The sequence below is a fragment of the Primulina tabacum genome, chromosome 1 (genome assembly GCF_025594145.1).
Source record: "Primulina tabacum isolate GXHZ01 chromosome 1, ASM2559414v2, whole genome shotgun sequence".
Lineage (NCBI taxonomy): Eukaryota > Viridiplantae > Streptophyta > Magnoliopsida > Lamiales > Gesneriaceae > Primulina > Primulina tabacum.
The window spans coordinates 4,019,566-4,037,023 of record NC_134550.1 but is presented as its reverse complement, the minus strand read 5'-3'; the positions used below and the strand labels follow the sequence as shown (position 1 = coordinate 4,037,023).

The window sequence follows — 17,458 nt, the reverse complement described above, 5'->3', positions numbered from 1 at the left end:
TTAAAATAATTTTATGAAAATATCGATGAAGATCAGTTACAATTTCATTTTTCATTTAATTTTACAAACAAATATTGGTGCGAGGATTTATCACTCTTCTTCTACCTTTGGCATAGAGGATCGCCGATGGAGGAAGAAACGACCTCGTATCCACCCATTGAACCTTTTATCACTCTTCTTCTACCTTTGGCATAGAGGATCGCCGATGGAGGAAGAAACGACCTCGTATCCACCCATTGAACCTTCCACTTTTGACCTCATAATCACCGGCACAGGTCTCCCTGAATCAATAATCGCCGCCGCCGCTTCAGCCGGGAAAACCGTCCTACACCTCGATACTAACCCCTTCTACGGCGCTCACTACGCCTCTCTTCCCCTAAACGATTTCGTAACCTTTCTCCAATCCCATTCGAAACCATCCAGAGTCCCTGATAGTGATGGCTCCATCCCTCTCGTCACTCGGTCTCTCTACTCCTCCCTGGAAATCAGCTCCCACTCCGAAGAACCTCTCAAAAATGCTAGGAGATTCAACCTCGATTTGGCGGCTCCCCGTGTTTTTCTCTGTTCTGATTCCATGATCGATTTGATCCTCAAAACGGGCATTAATCAGTACATGGAGTTCAAGAGCGTAGACGCCAGCTTTGTAGGCGATGTAGACGGGGGATTATTGAATGTGCCCGATTCTCGGAGCGCCATATTCAAAGACCGCAGCTTGTCCATAACCGAGAAGAATCGGTTGATGAAGTTCTTTAAGCTCGTGCAGGCTCATTTTTCGGAGGAAAGCGAGGAGGACCGGATATCCGAAGAGGATTTGGAGAGTCCCTTTGTCGAGTTCTTGAGCAAAATTGGGTTGTCGCAGAAGCAAAAATCGTACACATTTTTTCTCGCCCTCTATCTATCTACTTTTCTGTTGGTGATTGTTTTATTGTTTTTTCCCATTATATGCTTGTGTTACTAATTATATTATTATTATTTCAGTTTCGTCTGCTTCGCTGAGGCTTTTTAAAAAAAAGGAGATTTACATAGTTTAATACAGTATGGTTTACATTTAGTAAGATTGTTCGTGAACATTTTAATTGGGTATAAAATTCAGACGCTGTACGATCACATACCATCAGATTACCCCCTTGAGTTACACTTAGTTAATCGCTGTGCATTCTTAGTCATTTTCTTATTTGTAAAATGGTTATATTGCAAATAAGAGCATCTGAATTGTGGATTTGTCATGATTTTTTGGGATAGTTGTTGACATCTCTCAGATTTTGCTTCAATTCACTAACTAGTGTGTCTAATCCAAATTTCAAGTTTCTAGGGCTAATAATCACTTTGCTAGCCAGAGCAGTTATTGCACCACACCCCAACATTGTTCTTATAAACTCTTTTAACTGGATTTGTTTGGTTGACTCTCCGTTTTTTTACCTTAAAAACTATCAGTAATTGAGAGGAAAGTACTGCTAACTATCAAGTTCCATTTTTTTTTCACTGAGTGTTATGGTCATTCATGTTGAAACGGATTTGCAAAGGGATTCATAGCTTGTAGTTTCCTGGTTTGGTTTATCTTTAATTGACTGGCGTTAGTTTTTCCTCCAGGATTATTTTATATGCTCTAGTGAATGCCAATTATGATCAGGACAACCTTGGAGTATGTAAAGATGTTGTAAATACTAAAAGCGGGATTAGCCGTTTGGCACTCCACCACTCCTCCATTGGCAGGTCAGTTCTTTGCCTTACATTTTATTTTTTTCAGGAGCTATCTGGTGATCCTAAAAATGCTGTCGGCATTTCTGGAACTACTAGGATGAATATATAAAAAAGAAGTGTATATTAGGCACTAGCTTCGGCTTCATATGCATGCAGTGACATAATTTTATGTGACAGTAATTGGAAGGCAACAAATAGAAGTGCATACAGGAAAGATGTTCCAGTACATGAGGATTGTGTGATTGTAGGGTTTGAGGATTGATGTATCTACCAAGAATAACATATGCAGTATCTATTTCTATCTCTTAACGACGACCTTGAAATTGGATTCCTATTTCCGTTTTACAAAAAGCTATCCTTGTAAACATTTGTTTGTCCAGTTCATTAAGTTCATTAGATGCTTTAGATGATTTTGCCTCTAGATCTTGATATGCCTCCATTAAAACTTCAAAAGAATAGAACAAAGATGAAATTGAAAGATTTTATTTTGATGTGGATTCTTTATAAAAAAAAATTGAGATTTAGAGCATAATCACGAAGGAAATGAGAAGGCTTTAAAAAGTTAGATTTAGAATTGATAGATTGCCAGGAGATCTTAGATATTCAGTGTAGTTCGGAATTAAATTGGAGTTTCATGGGAGATAAGTATGGAACAAATTTAATGTGGGGTTGATGGAAGCAGGAGGTATTACACTCCCATCTCATTATTTTCAGGTTTTGCAGTATCATAGTATGTATTCAAATTAAACTAAGAAGGCTTAGAATTGAAATTTGGAATTCAGGAGAGATAAAGAATTTAAGTAGATCTCAGAGACAAAAAACACGAGGTTCGTACTTCTCGAGTTTCTTGCCAATCGCAAAAACTTGTAGTCTTACATCCAGTGCTCGGTCATACGCGAATTAGTTTAATAAATATCAAGTGTATTCTATCAAGAGAAAAAGTAGACTGAAATGAAGATCAAGACTTTATTAATATAAGGAGACTCAGCACAAGGAAATGGGTTCGATGTTTTGGTATTTAGCATACATATTGTGTTGTATCTCGACTAATTTTATCAATATATGGAGACTCACAAAAGGAAAATGGGGTCAAAATTTTGGTAATTGACGTACATATTTTGCTGTATCGTTCATAGTTTAGATGACGGGTAAACTGTTCCATCTTTTGTCTATGACAAACTATTATGCGTACAGTATGACTTTAGGAATTGTAAGTTAATGCTGAGTGAGATAAAATTTAAGAGAAAAATACCAGTGAACCTAATAACAAAGATTTATATCCAAAAGCCCTAGCAATTTTCATTTTATCTTAAAACCCATTACATTATTTTTAATACCAGAAAATTCAAAATATAAAAATCCTGTTTTTGTTTCCAGAAATATTTCTAGATTTAAGATCAGTTCAATTATGACACATTATATTAAAACAAAATTAAAATTTAAATCTATTATCTCAATATTAAAGAAAATCAAATTATAATCAATGAACCAACTTAATTTGATAATTGTTTTCTACTTCTCAAGGTATAATGATATACCAGGAAGCTCGACTAGAAATAATCAGCGGAAAAATTTATTTCTTAATACTAACTTATAATTTTTTTTCCAATTTTTTTAATCATTTCAGATTAGATTATATATTGTGTTAATCCTACATAAAATAAATCACATGCATCTAAAAGTGTGGATAAAATTGTTACAATTAGATAAAAAATTAAAATAAAGCATATTATTAACTTGATGAAAATTTGGAATAATCTTGTCAAAGGTAAAATATGATCAATAGTTTGTTTGACATCTAAGTAGGGGTGTTGCAGGGACAAAAATAAGGCATGTTATTATGTTAACAGTTTGGGTTTATTTTTTTGTGATTAAGAATTGTAAAATGGACTTTTCAAATGATTTATATTATCTTGCGTGAACCTCTGAGATTATTTTTGTAATTAATATCTTTTATTAATATAATTTTGTTTCCTATCAAAACAAAAAAAATTGGTAGGGTTTTTTGGATGTAAAAGTTTTTATATTGGGTTTTCAGTTGATTTTCCAAATTTTAATGATCTTTTTCAAGAAAAGTCATAGATTCAAATTGGAGGTCGCCAGTCGCCACGGACATTCATCTACTAATTGTTTAAACTTGTATCATAGAGTTGATATTGGAGTCATCTATTCGATTTATTGACTTATGGTCCAAATGTATGACTTTCAATCTATTTGTCTATTTTATGTCCTTGAAAATTTGATAACATCTCTTCTGGTCACCATATGCATCAATCACTATTCAGTTATTCTTTTCTCTCTATGTTTTTGGGCATTTTATTGTTCTCATTGACATTTTAAGAGTCTGGTTGATGAACAGTATCAGCTCATAAATGATAATTACAGTTTTTAGACAAGTAAACTGAACTGGTCACGTATTTTATATGCAATCGGATACTTGACTGTGTTTTAATCATTCTCGTAACGTATTATTAAAATAAAAAATAACTAGCTAAATTATCAAAAGCAATGGTCCTTCATGGCGTTTTGCTCAAACATTGTAGGTTTGCTAATGCAAATGGGGCTATGATATACCCCATTTACGGTCAAGGGGAACTTCCTCAAGCTTTTTGTCGTCGTGCTGCTGTAAAGGGTTGCATATATGTAAGCATATATTACATCTTTTGGATTACAGGATGACCCTGATGTTAATTGTGTATCTGATGCTTTCTGCATCATCTTGCGCTTTGTGGTTATTAATTTGTGATAAATACTGTTTCTCTCTCTTTCTTCCTTGGTCGATCTATTTTGTGGTTATTAATTTGTGATAAAATCTGTTTCTCTCTCTTTCTTCCATGGTCAATCTATTTTGTCCTTGAATTTATGTGGAACCGTTGAAACATTCTTCTGGTTTTGTGGTGTCTATGCTGAAATGTCTGGCAGCTGATTTAGCCGTTTAAGACATGCAATTTTTTTAATTTAGTAATTTTCAATGTTTATATTTTCTCGGTTAGTTATAGATTTCACCATTTTTCAGTTTGAAATTCAACAGTCAATAATAGAGACAGAATGACCTTTGTCTAACCTCTAGCACGCGTTTCTTCGTGGGAAGAAAGAAATATAAAAGAAATAAATGCTGCAAAAAAAAAAAAACTAATTAGAAGCTACACATAGACTATGAGGCATGGTTTCTGTGTTTGTGGATTTATTCCTGAACATTGTAGGTCATAGGATCATGATTGTTTTGTTTTCCGTTGAAAACGCCTTGAGATATCATCATTGTCAGATTGTACACGGTTTTTGTTTCCATGATTGTTTTGTTTTGCATTGAAAACGCCTTGAGCTTTTAGGCCTTAAATGTGATGTTATTGAATGTGGTTATTCTGTAATTGTATCTTGAGTCAACATGCATAATTGGAGAATGAAAGGCAGAACTTATATAATTGGCTTAAAGAAAGATACACCTTGAGGTAATTAATGAGACTGGGATGTTAGGAAGAGGGTAGAGTGATTATAATTTCTAATGTCGTGACATCTGAACTTTACCAGTGAGCTACCATCTGGTGAGTTTCCGATGATACTCAAGGAGCATTACGCCCTAAAACGTTTTGCCACTGGTAAATTATTTCATGGAATAACAGGAAATGATTAAATTTCAAAGCTCATGACAAAAACTATTGCACGAAACGAACAATGAAATCTGCAATTATGGAATCACCTCACTTACGAAGTTGAATCTTTTTCTGACTTTATTTCCATTTTATTTTGGCTTCCTGCTTTCGAAATAAAAACATTAATTGAAAACAGACTTCAAATAAAATTATATCACATATTTTTATGATCTAGGAAGGCGAAAACTATGCAATCAGAACTTGAAATAAAGAACCATTTCGAAAGAAAAGATCTTGACCAAAGAAATAAGTGATAGCAAATACTGCAAAATAACAAAACAAACTCCATGTTCATGAAGTGACTCAAGGAAGAAGCCTCTAAAAAAGGACAAAGTTTGGAGAGAATGGTGAATCATAAAGTTTATGTTTGATATATAGCTTTGCATCTTTTTGGTTCAAGCCATTCTTGTTTGTTTCTATAGATTTTAGAATATGCTCCCTTGCTTTCATGTGAGATTTTAAATGTGGAAAATTGGCACGACATATGGTGATATTTGATAAATATTTTTTCCAGCTCTCTATCTATCTGCAAGTAACTGATATTAGTTCTTTTTTTTTTTACCTTTTTTCTCTATAGCTTTCTCTAATGCTTTCCTACATCAATTATGCTGTACAGGTTTTGCGAATGCCCATAGTTTCTGTGCTCATGGATGAGGTTTGAAATGATTCTATACATATAATTTATCTTGAGAGTGCACGAATCTCAGACAAACTTACATGTGCATGTGGAAAGTTTGTTACATCATACATGGCATATCGTTTTCAGTTGTCATATTCGTGTACTTTGTGGAAGTTTGTTTTCATGGCGCAGAGAGTGTATTTTTATATGACTTCTCATATGCCAATATGGATTTCCCACAGGAAGATGGAACATATAAGGGTGTCACCTTATTTTCTGGTCAGAAGTTATTCAGCTCTCGGTTGATTCTTGCTCCCTCTTTGACAATTCCATCACCATCGATTCCTTCTTCTGCACAGGCATCAAATTCACGTGATGCTGGCCATATAGATGCCAAAGAGAAGGTTGCCCGGGGAATATGCATCGCGAATAACTCAATCAGATCTGAAGTTTCTAATTGTCTGGTGTTCTTCCCTCCCAGATGTAAATTTATAAATCTTAACATTATTTGATTTGCCTGAATTTCCAATTTTCTTTTATTTATATTTCATGTTTTTAATTTGTCAGTTCTTTATATGCAGCATTATACCCTGAACAGATAGCATCTGTCCGTGTATTTCAGTTGAGTAGCAATGTCACGGTTTGTCCCCCTGGGATGTAAGTTGTACTTCACCTAGAAGCTTAGTTGCATTCTTAGTTCCATGGACCTTGTCTTGAATGTTTTTTGTGCTGTTCTGTCTGAGCTCGTGATGTGATATTTTCATTCTTAATATTTTCTATTTCGTAAACATTCTGCTACCATTTATGCCATTTTCCCTTGTTCAAGTTTTCACATATTAGGTGGAACACTTGTCACAAATAAAGAAAAATTGGATTTAATTTAATTTTGGGAAATTAACATTTTTGCAAAGAAATGTAAGAGATAAATTTGTTAGTTATTCATTGCTAATGCCACTTTTCTACTAGTCTGATGACTGTGTTATTAGTTTTAAGCTCGAACGACAGTTATCCCTATCATTCAGCAATTTAATGTGTTGGGTAAATATGGTGAATGGTCAAATTCTGGATCTTTTTCGTCAACAAAAGAATGTCAGTTATTTCTAATTATTTTTCTTGGAGTAGTTGAATCTATCCCAATTTACTTACCTAATCTCAGTGAGAGATCGTTTAAGATGTGTTCAACTTGTTTTTAAGTTTCGTAGGAGTTTTTTTCTAAATTAGCGGATGTCTTATCCGCCTATTGTACTAAATTCCTTTTCATCATTAATATTATATGTTTCTTATAAAAAAAAAAAAGAGATCCTTTCCAAGGGCCATTCTTTTTTGTGTAAATGGAAGTTATATCACGTGCTACAGGCAATGGTTCACAGTAAAAACTGATGAAAAACACTAGTTCTCTACTTCTATCAAATTGTCAGATAGAAAGCAGCCTTTCTTTTTTAATCTTTTAGGTAAAATATACTCTATGTGGTCATGATCCTTTATGGTGCAAAGGATGCGTGCAGGCTCGTGAAATGGGGAATATCATTCCTTCCCAACTTGGAAGATCTACTCCTTTGTGTTTCTGATTCTTCTCGTCTGTTCTGTACTTGTAGTTTGATTTTTTGTACATCATTGTCAGTTTCCAGGAGCTTTGGATTCCATCAGCAACACACCGATGCCAGACGAACATCTAGATTATAATCATCTTCTGGACGCTTCAAAAAAGGTAAAAAAATTCCCAAATTCGGTTCCTCAATATTTGAAATTCTTGTGATCATACTACCATCTTTTTGTGAAATCTTTCCTGTTTCTTCCGCTGATTGTGTTCTATACTCTATGCTCCTGTGTGTTCTATACTCTATGCTCCTGGATTGAAATAGAACACACAGGCTTCATAATATGATCGCATCTGAACCCATACGCACCTGGATATTCAATTTGAAATAGTGGTTAGAAATAGCTAAATTTCAGAACATTTTTGAGGCAATACACATATAATCTGAATCAGGGGCATGAAATATAGTTATCTTAGCTCCTTTCCGCTGCATATTATGGTTAAATTCTGACAACATGATAAATGTTTGCTGAATCCTGGCAGTTATTTCAAGAAATATACCCTGGTGAAGAATTCCTTGCAGCGACAAGCTTGTCGGATAAGCATCCGAGTTATGCTGACTCTGAGCTTGATTTATGAAGAAGTATTCGTAAGACTGCTGGAAAAGTTCCGCTGCCTTCCAATATTCTAGGGTGGATTGAATGGCAGAGTATGCGAATGTTTTTATTTGAGAATCTGAGTCATTTTGCCATTTTTTCACATGTAAGGTTAATCATGTAAATGATAGGTGAAAATTAAGTTAAAATTATGGGGGCAGGACAACTAATTTGGTCTGATTTATTGATAATTTCCATGTGTACTGTAGGATTGATCTGTGAAAATTTATTTAATTTACACAATGTATCAAATATCTCGGATTCTTTGACGTGCAATTCTATGCTTTAATTTGTTTGCAGCCTTGTGTTGAATCGGTAGTCAATCAAATTTGGGACTGTTTCAATGCAAAATCTGTTGCAATATCCTTCCATGGAATCGTTCTTTATTTGTGTTTTGTAACATGGACTTAACTTTGAGAATAATGAGATCTGACTGGATTCTGGAATTTGTCTCCGACTCTAATAAAATAATTTTGGATTTAGGGAAATTTGCTAAACGATCTTGTCTAAATTCCAATTGTAAAGTATAACCGTTTTATGTATTTTAGACATTGTCAACTGCGATGAACCTGTCTTCACAGTTTCTAAGAATTACTATTTTAGACGTGATATTATGTCTAAGTCATAGATCAAAAAACATGGCAAGAAGATTACAACCCAAAACAAAATTTTGATCAGGATTATTTCTTAAGCTTCCCCTTCAGGGAAAATTGTATTTTTTTTCTCGTTTTTTATGTTATCAAATTTCAATATTATATTTGATTTTTGACAATTTTGGTAATCATCTTTTGATTTTTGAATATTTTGGTAAATTTTCATTAAAAGTATTGATGTAATTTTGAAATTGACATTATAAAATATAAAAATCACAAAAGAAACACACAAAATAAAAAAAATACAGTTTTCTCAATTATTTATAATATTGTATTTTCCCAGAGCAATGGAAGATAAACTCATAAATGAACAACTTTTAAGGTAATGACTTCGAATAAAGCCAAATTGAGCAATGGAAGATAAACTCATAAATGAGCAACTTCTAAGGTAATGACATTGAATAAAACCAAATTAAATTTTTTGGCAGTGAAATTTCCTATCTTATTCTCCTTGGGTTCCCTGAACCTTCTTGGAATTGTGATAATAAATTAATTTTAAAAATGCGAAAATTCAACGAAATTTAATGGCCGGAGAAACCGAGTAATTGAAACAAAAATTGACAGATTGGACTATTATTGAAACCGTCTTTCACACTAAGTCAAAGTCTATGCATAAAATCCATTTATTTTAAACACATTTCTCATCAATAATTATCACAAATGACGGGTGGACCAAATTAAATATTATACTATATATGCTGCACACCTATCGTGCACACCTATGTGAGCACCGATGAGGTGTCACTCAACTATTGGATGTGATGAAATATACATATATATAATCTATATATATATATATATATATATATATATATATAAAAGCAGAGTTTTTACCAAAAATAGTAATTTCCCGCCAAAATGTCATTTCTAAAAAAGAAAAAATTTATCATGACTATGGACATATGTGTACTGCAATAAATGATCACTTCAATTATTGTTTGCATTGATTATATCAATTCATTTAATTCAATTTTGATTTTAATTAATTTTTATATTAATTCAAATGTAATTTATGTATTATATGTTTTTTATTTTTTTTACTCAAATTAAAATTAAAGTTTATTGAAAACGTAAACTATATTAAAATTTTTGATTTGATTATATCAATCAGTTTAATTAAAAACTGTATAAATAAATTTAAATTAATCATTCAAAAACAAATTTTGCTATTTTAAGTAATTTCCTTCCCAAATCTATATCTACATATAAATAAAAGTAGAGTTTTTGCAGAAAAATAGTAATTTTTCGCCAAAATGTCATTTCTAAAAAAGAAAAGATATATAATGAATATTGAAATATATGTACTACAATAAATGATAATTTCATTTATTATTTGCATTGATTATATCAATTCATTTAGTTCAAATTTGAATTTAATTCATTTTTTATTAATTCAAATATAATTTATGTATTATATGTCTTTTATTATTTTTTATTCAAAATGAAACTAAACTCTATTAAAAACATAAACTACATTAAAATTTTTGCATGGATTATATCAATCAATTTAATTTGTGATATGATTTGAAAAAAAGTATTTCTCATTAGTTTTATTAAATTTGATTTAAAAATATTTATTTATCACATGTTAAAAAATAATAATATATATAGTTTCTAAGAAATTAAAGAATTAAATATGTATTTAGGTTGGTGATCGACGTTAATATTTTAAACATGTCATTGCCTTAGGGTAACACAATTAGTCGACATACATTTATATTTAAGAATTTTTTTCAAAATTAGAGAAAAAATAGTTTCTTATTTTATTTTTTTATAATTATATTATTTTTTTACAATTTAAATATCTTTTATTTTTTATAATAATTATTTTTAATAATATCATCCCGTGCATCGCAGGGGTTAAATACTAGTGTAATCTAATACTTTAGTTTCTTTAGTTGTATTCTAATAGAAATCCCTCCATTAGGTTCAATTCAAATAATGATAACAATCATTTTTTTATTTTTGTAATTTTAGATAGAAAATCATCTGACACAAGAATATATATACATTGTGGGTGCTTAAATAAAATGGAAAATAGCCAAAATATTAATATAAATTGGTCTATTTTGTATTTCAATCCATAAATATTTAAATTTGGGTTTTGATCACGTAAGTTAGGTTATATTTCGACTTTTTTTAAAAAAAAAAATTTATTGACATATTCTATTTTTTTATTTTTTTTATTCATGACAACAATCGTCGACAAAAAAAAATATTAAAAAAAATTTATTGACATATTTTATTTTTTTATTTTTTTTATTCATGACAACAATCGTCGACAAAAAAAAATATCGTTCTTCGTGTATCGGGCAAATTTCAATAAACCATATAAATATACAATCTTAATAATTGGACTGTATTTTTAAAAAATCATGTGGTTTTTTTTTTTTAATGAAATCTGTGGGGAACTTTTTTCTCATATGAATTGTATTTTCTAGCTCTTTTATCAAGGACAAGGATAGTTGGACTGGTATGTAAAAGTTGAAGTACATCAATCTAATAGGACAATCCACGAAATAGGGACAAAATGTAATTTGTAAAGCTGGAGGGACCACAAAATACTTAGGAATTTAAAATTAAATGAAGAATAAAACTTGTTGATGTTATAATAATGATCGAAACATGACACTTCGACTATTATGTGTTTTTAAAAAAATTGAATCACGTCAACGTTTGGTAAAACGAAGAATTTCAAGTCATACAATATGTATCAATAAAAAAAATTATTTGCTAATAGTTTCAAAATATTGAATTTAAAAATAAGAAATAATGGAATGTTTTAGATAAATTTGAAAGTTCTTTATTAATAATAATGGAATGTTTTAGATAAATTTGAAAATTCTTTATTAATTACTCTGTTTTTTTAAAAAATATTCCTCTGCTTTGAATTAGAACATTTTTTTTGGGATAATTGAAAAAATCTTGACCAAGAGTACGAGTGTGTGTATGCTTATGCAACTACAAATGCCTAGTTATATTATATAGCATAGACAAGCTACAAATGATTTGGTCTGAATCATTGTCTTTTATGTTGTTAATTCAGTCAAATTGGCTTAATTTTTTTTAAAAAATAGCATTATAATATATAAAAAAATTTAAATATTAAAAAATGAAATATAGATTATTTTGATTCTAGTTAATGACAAAAACTTGTGTGAGACAGTCTAACGGGTCGTAGTTTGTGAGATAAATATCTTATTTGAGTCATCCATGAAAAAATATTAATTTTTATGCTAAGAATATTACTTTTCATTATGAATACCGGTAGGGTTGACCCGTCTCACAGTTAAAGATTCGTGAGACCATATCATAAGATAGTTATTCCTAATTAATATATTGCTATATTGCACACACTGGGGTCAAAAGAAAACTCTGCGCTTGTTTTAGTGGTGTGATAGTGACAAAGAGACTTTTGATCTAATGGGGAGAAAAAGAAAATAGTAGAAAATCAAGAATGGTTAAAGTTCAATGAAAATTAGTCCATCATTATCTTAAGTGGGTGTGCAACCTTATACTAAAAAAATAAATTTTTTTTTTTAAAAATTAAAAAAACATTGCTCAACATCACGGAACCAATAATATCTGCAATAATGGATTTGAAGTTCTAAAAAGCTTGCACCTTCACTGATTCACATATATGTCACACACACACACACACATATAGTGTTTTTTTTAAAGCAATTATCTGTTTCTTTGTTTTAGCTGCAAATGATTCTTGTTTTCTGATTCCCATTGAAGAAAATTTGTGGGATTTGGTTGGGAGGAGTTTCTGATGGGAAACTGCTTTGGATCTCAGTCTGCTGTTGACCATAACCCGAGCTCCACTATCCCCTCCACACAAGGTGATTTTAGGACTCAGTAAATGCGTTCTTTCTTTTTTCTGGGTTTTTGGGAAGTTGTTCGGTCTTTAGTTGTATTTTAGCTTTGAAAAAGGAGAACTTTTTCTTGTTTTTTTTAACTTTAAATCGATTCTTTTAGTGACATGTTTTCTATTAAGTGCTCATCCCATTTTTGGTTTGTCTTTACATGTCTTTATCTTTTTTAAGATGTCCGGTCTTGATTCCTTGAATATAGACTGTCTCTCTCGACAAAGGGAGTCGACCATGTAGTAAATAGTTATCAGGCCTGCAATTGAACGTATTTTTGGTGAATTTCATTTGTTTCGAGAAATTGAATGTGAAGTTGGAAATCTTAAAGTGGAGTTCCAAGCTTGCTCTCGGGCTCATGATCTTGGTATTTTTGCTTTATTCTGATCAAATTGAAATATTATGGCGAATTGATATTTCCTGTGCGATGTGTTATTTAGGGACAACTCGTAATTATAGTAATGGCGGAGGTTTTTTTGCCACGAGTAGCAATGCTGGCCAGTTTTCTGACGCTTTGAGTGATGATTTGCATATGGCTGGAGAGATATTACCCGCTGCCCATATGAAAATTTACAGCTATTCTGATTTGAGGAGCGCCACAAGGAATTTCAAGCCTGATATGGTGTTGGGAGTTGGAGGTTTTGGGACTGTGTATAAGGGATGGGTAGATGAGAAGACCCTGGAGCCTTCTAAACTTGGAACTGGAGTTATAGTTGCTGTCAAGAAACTGAACTCGGCGAGTGTCCAAGGTTTTGATGAATGGCAGGTAATATGAATGCCAATGGTAGATTGAAACATCTACTTACTATAGTTCCCTTGTGTGTCTAGTTGTGATCATCGCCAGAATCAATGGTGAGAAAAGCTGCGATGATGAATTCATCTTCAATCGAACTTTGAAAAAGTTGCAATGGTGATAAATGTTGGTTTGTTTTGGTCTGTTTGGATAGTCATTAAATGCGGGTATTAATTATGAGAGAGGCCTCAAGGCTGGTCCACTCTTTGCCTTAAGATCTTTTGTTGATTGCTTCTCAAGTTAGCTAAATTTCAGATATATTTTGCAATTGCCTAATTAAACTTATGAACTGGGATTTATGTAACATTGTCCATTTGGAGTTACTTTCATTCATTGACCAGTCACTGTATGAAATACGTAACTGAGCTGCTTTCAAACCCAATGGAACAGAACTTATACTTAAGGTCCATCCAGGTCTCTTTTCTTCGGGTCAATTTTAATCTGTTCTCGAAGTTCTGTTAAAATTAGCATTCAGGTGCCCATCCATGAATGGATAGAAAATCTATTGGAAATCTTTTATTTGATTGTTGTACTAATGAGTTTATTGGGTTGAGATAGCAAATATGTAAACCAGTGAAAAAGACTTGCATTTCTATTCAATTCTTTTTTCAATGGTAATAAATTAGAAAATCATAACATTCGACATAATTTCTCTTCAAATGCCATTGTTTATATCTATTAAAACATGTTGAGCTGGATGTGATGGCATTATTTTATGTATTGAAATTTCTAATCTTCATTTTCATGCAAACCCAAGTACGTGAATATAATTTGGCATTAGTACATGGTGTGTTGCTTTGTGAGTGTATGTTTTGAGTGATATCAACAGTCATGTCTGTCTTATTTCAAATTTTTTGTCACTTTTTTTTTGTTGATTAGAAATATAGATGAAATTTATGTATAAATAGTATTTTCTTTTACATTCTTTCTCCATGTTATTGAATTCAGATGTTTTAGTTGATTCTTCCGTCCCTTAATTTGAAAGCGCAGGCAGAAGTTAACTTTTTGGGACGGTTGTCACATCCTAACCTGGTAAAGCTCTTGGGATATTGTTGGGAAGATAAAGAGCTGCTACTTGTCTACGAGTTCATGCTAAGGGGAAGCCTGGAAAACCATCTTTTTAGAAGTAAGAACTTGTCTCTTTAACTAAGAGAAACAAAGACCAGATAAGAAGCATTGCTTAAACCGGAATCTGTCTTTTTTGAAAATGCAGGAAATGCTGCCACAGAGCCATTATCCTGGGATTTACGGCTCAAGATAGCCATAGGAGCAGCAAGGGGCCTGGCTTTTTTGCATACCTCTGATATGAAAGTCATTTACAGAGACTTCAAGACCTCAAATATTCTTCTGGATGGGGTAAGATTCTAGTTAAGGTTTTTCTTCTATTTCTATATGGTCTTTTACCAGATGAAACTAGTATTGTGAATTAACAAGTGTACTGAGTTGGGGTAGAGTGGGAAAAATGCTTCCTTTCATGATACTCTGACGAAAAAAATAAGTGGATGTGTTTGCTTCTCTTAAGAATTTCGCTGAAAATGATTAATTTAGGGTGACAAATCTTCTTTGCGCCATGCTATGAAAATAATTTATTTATGTTTATATTACCAGGGTGAAGACTCGTGTTATGAATTTTGCCCATTGGGCCAATTCATGTCACTGTTTTCACTTTTGCACTAAATTCAATTCATCAACATTAAGGATCAATTAGTTTTTGCTTTTCCTATACCCCTCTGCCCTACGGTATCACAAGGTTTTTCTGTGAGGAAGTTTCTAAGTTCTCCTATGGCATTTTTCTTGCTTTTATAGGGTTATAATGCCAAAATATCAGATTTTGGCTTAGCAAAACTCGGACCCTCTGGAGGAGATTCTCATGTAACAACTCGAATTATGGGAACACGTGGATATGCTGCTCCTGAATACGTTGCAACGGGTAAGTGCCTGACTTGATCTCATGTCAAATGTGTTGGGGATCTCAAGCTATGGTCACTTGTTAATAGATTATTACACCGAGCAGATTTGTGACAAAAATTGAACGTGCTCGAAATTCCAGGCTATAATCTTGCGAATATCTAGGTTACATGCAAAAATGAAATTACCATGCTTTTAACATCATTCGTGTTCCTTTTGAGTTGCAGTCACTGCTTCGTCATGAAATGTGCAGTTTGAGAGTTGGTAATGCTGTTGATGTTTTTACACATGCATCTCGTGGGACTAGAAAAAGTATTTGCATGGTCTATTTGCTTTATTTGCATATTTTTATCGCTATCGGACTCGAAAGTCCTGAATACGTTTCCTTGATTTTAAAACCAGGGCATCTATACGTGAAGAGTGATGTGTATGGCTTTGGTGTGGTGCTACTCGAGATGTTGACGGGCTTAAGAGCCCTTGACACGAGACGGCCTGGTGACCAGAAAAATTTGGTCGAATGGTTGAAACCCTCTCTCTCTAGTAGACGAAAAACACTGTCCATCATGGATCCAAAAATGGAAGGGCAGTATTCATCTAAGGCCGCATTACAAGCCGCTCAGCTCACTCTTAAATGCTTGGAACAAGAACATAGACAACGGCCCGCGATGAAAGAAGTTGTAGAGGGTTTAGAACAAATTGCAGCCATGGAAAAACAGAGAGAATCCAAGAAGAGATCGACTCCTTCTTCTCATCAACCCCGGAAATCGGAAAGAAATCATCTTTCGCCATATCATGGCACTGGAGTAGGAGCTAGAAGATGACAGTTCTTGATTTTAACAATTTATATATGATCAGATGAGTTCTCTTTTTAAATTTTGTTATTTGTACAATCAATCATTGTTTTATTTTGAAAAGTGTTCAATTCTTTTGTGAAGGAAACTTATTCTAAAATGATTGTGGTCAAAGTAGGAAAAATAATGCTTGATTGTACTTTTGGAAATTTTAATTATGGAATACACACTGAATTCTCCGAGTTTTGTTCATACTTTACTTGAATTTCTGACTGGATAATATGAGATCGACCTGTTAGATTTTAGAAAGGCTTGTACTCATTCCTACCCGTTAAAATCTACACCCGAACCCGCCCCGACAAATACCCGAAGTTAATAGGTCCGACTTACTATATCCGTTGAATGATTATGTTTATAATATTTTTTGACATATCTAATTTTTAACTAGTAAATTTATAACACGAATTAAACAAGATAACTCAAAAAAGATTAAACAATATTGTTCAAATTAAAGTTTTTACGGATCTGATGAAGAAAGTTGATAGAATCGAACAAACACAATGAAGAACTAGAGTCATTAGTTTGAAAATGAATTTTTAGACAAACAAAATTGTTGTAAGAAATCTACAAAAAGATTAACACAAGAGGCGATTAAGAAAATTACTTCGGAAATTTGTTGTTTCCGCCATCGTGTATTTTAACAAGAATAAAAAAAAATTTACGTAACAATTTTTACAACGCAAAAAATTCAATACAAAAATTCTATTTATCAAAATCTAATGAGATAATAACAAAATCTCACGATAAAATAATTGTAAATATCATTATACGATATATTTGTTGTACTTTTAGCGTTATTTTTTATTAAGTAATCTATATTGACCGATCACATTAGTATTATTAGATATATTGCAATCTTTGTGGTTTGGTGTATTTAATATACAACAATGTAAGATTATTTGTATCAAATATATCTCATAATATATTATTTGATATGGAAATATTGTCATATCAAATAAGTGCATCCAAAATTGAGGTGAAATAAGATTCTCGTTGGTCAAGCTGAAAAACATATAATATAAATATACGTAGTTTTTAGTTGTCACAAAAACAACAAAGACTACAAAAAATATACACCATAGGTTTTTAAGGTTTATTGAGATAAATAATTCTTAAGGTTTGCCGCAAAGTTGATAGATAGATGGTGGGTTCACGTTAGTATTCCACAATACGAATTTGAGTTCGAGGTAAGTGAACTTATAGTATTAAAAGTGTGTAGAT

At 32.2% G+C, this 17,458-nt stretch overlaps 2 protein-coding genes across 2 annotated transcripts; both read left to right on the top strand.

The window, feature by feature from the left end:
- Positions 1 to 111: 111 nt before the first annotated feature.
- Positions 112 to 8,462, top strand: LOC142526058 (rab escort protein 1-like). The gene is made up of 8 exons (XM_075630352.1): positions 112 to 870; positions 1,591 to 1,713; positions 4,245 to 4,344; positions 5,968 to 6,006; positions 6,213 to 6,453; positions 6,552 to 6,627; positions 7,592 to 7,678; positions 8,051 to 8,462. The coding sequence occupies exons 1-7, from the start codon at positions 206 to 208 to the stop codon at positions 7,644 to 7,646; spliced, it is 1,299 nt and encodes a 432-aa protein (XP_075486467.1). The 5' UTR covers positions 112 to 205; the 3' UTR covers positions 7,647 to 7,678; positions 8,051 to 8,462.
- A 3,972-nt stretch (positions 8,463 to 12,434) lies between these two features.
- LOC142525990 (putative serine/threonine-protein kinase PIX13) lies at positions 12,435 to 16,429 on the top strand. The gene is made up of 6 exons (XM_075630286.1): positions 12,435 to 12,661; positions 13,126 to 13,451; positions 14,469 to 14,604; positions 14,692 to 14,834; positions 15,285 to 15,408; positions 15,789 to 16,429. The coding sequence occupies exons 1-6, from the start codon at positions 12,592 to 12,594 to the stop codon at positions 16,205 to 16,207; spliced, it is 1,218 nt and encodes a 405-aa protein (XP_075486401.1). The 5' UTR covers positions 12,435 to 12,591; the 3' UTR covers positions 16,208 to 16,429.
- The last annotated feature ends 1,029 nt before the right edge of the window (positions 16,430 to 17,458 follow it).